The 1,249-nt window shown below is 54.4% G+C and overlaps 1 protein-coding gene across 1 annotated transcript in view; it reads right to left on the bottom strand.

Annotated features, from left to right (window-relative positions):
* The window catches only part of LOC108574129 (transcription factor Sox-11-like), a 5,046-nt gene that overhangs the window by 610 nt on the left and 3,187 nt on the right, over positions 1 to 1,249 (bottom strand). The window contains exon 2 of the mRNA XM_017936649.1: positions 6 to 1,068. Coding sequence (XP_017792138.1) covers positions 6 to 1,068 — 1,063 coding nt within the window. The remainder of the gene's footprint in view (positions 1 to 5; positions 1,069 to 1,249) is intronic.

Consider the following 1,249-nt stretch of genomic DNA (forward strand, 5'->3'; position numbering starts at 1 on the left):
GGTGCCCGCGGTCGTCACATCCGTGGTTGTATCCATTTCCGTATCCAACGCGTCCGAGCTCGTGCTCGGTGGTTCTTCCTTTACTAAAATGCTGCTGCTGTTACTACTACTGCTGCTGCTACTGTTTGCGCTGCTTACGCCGCCGCGGCGTGCGAGGTGAAGTCGCGAGCGGAAACTCTTGCTCGAGAGCAAATTGGACATATCTCCGTCAACAGAGGTGGAAAAGGTAACGGTAGCGTTGCCACTGGCAGAATTTGAGGCAACCGAGGAGAGAAGTCGATCCTTGGGCTCGAACGTTGTCTCGTAATCCATTTCCAGGCTGGTTTCTCGTTTAATTTTCCCGACAGTTCTCATCGAAGAGGGAGACGTGACCGTGGCGGTGGCGGTGGAAAGCACGCTGCCGGTAGAACCAGAGGCGAGACGAGCGTTCGAGCCACACTCGAGGAAATTGTCCTCGTAAAAGCTGGCCGATTCCGGGGAATCAGGCGTGACGCAGGAAGGACTGCTCGGTATCTTGGCGGTAACGATCGGAGGAGTGGGAGTGTAATCGAGCGGAGGTCTCTTATCGAGCGCCAATCTGACCTTCAAACGCGATACAGGTTTGGCATGTGCGTGCAGCCTCTTCACCCCCGCACCAACCACGCTCGTCGTATGCATATTGTTGTTGGTGTCGTTGCGCGCGTGACTCCTGCTACTCGGTCCTGATCCCAACGACGACGATTTCCTCGGCTTCTTTACGCTGCCACCCTCCTTCGATTTTGGGCTCACAGACGCCGTCGCCGTCGCCGTCGCTGTCGCCGCTGCCATCGGTTTCGACGTCTTTTTTCGCGGCCTGTACTTGTAATCCGGATACTCCACCATGTGCAACTGCCTCAGTCTTTCGGCTTCCTCGATAAACGGCCTCCTCTCCGCTTCGTCCAACGTTTTCCACCGTCTTCCCAAACGCTTGCTAATCTCCGCGTTGTGCATGTCCGGCTGAATCTCGCAAATCTTTCGTCGCTCGATCTGAGACCAAACCATGAACGCGTTCATCGGCCTCTTTATGTGATTCGGATTATTCTTCTTCGTCTGTAACAGAACAACGTGCAAATAGAGGATCATCGTCGTCCTTTCGTTGTACCGGAGGAATTCGCGGCGTGATGGAGCTCGTCGACGCGCGTAATAGCGCGGAGGAAAAAGAAGGGAATCGAAATCTTATCGGCAATCCAAGCAGTTGCAATTTACGTGTCTCGTTAGTAGACGACGACAA

Source organism: Habropoda laboriosa, unplaced genomic scaffold (assembly GCF_001263275.1).
Source record: "Habropoda laboriosa isolate 0110345459 unplaced genomic scaffold, ASM126327v1 scaffold222, whole genome shotgun sequence".
In the NCBI taxonomy this organism is placed as follows: Eukaryota; Metazoa; Arthropoda; class Insecta; order Hymenoptera; family Apidae; genus Habropoda; species Habropoda laboriosa.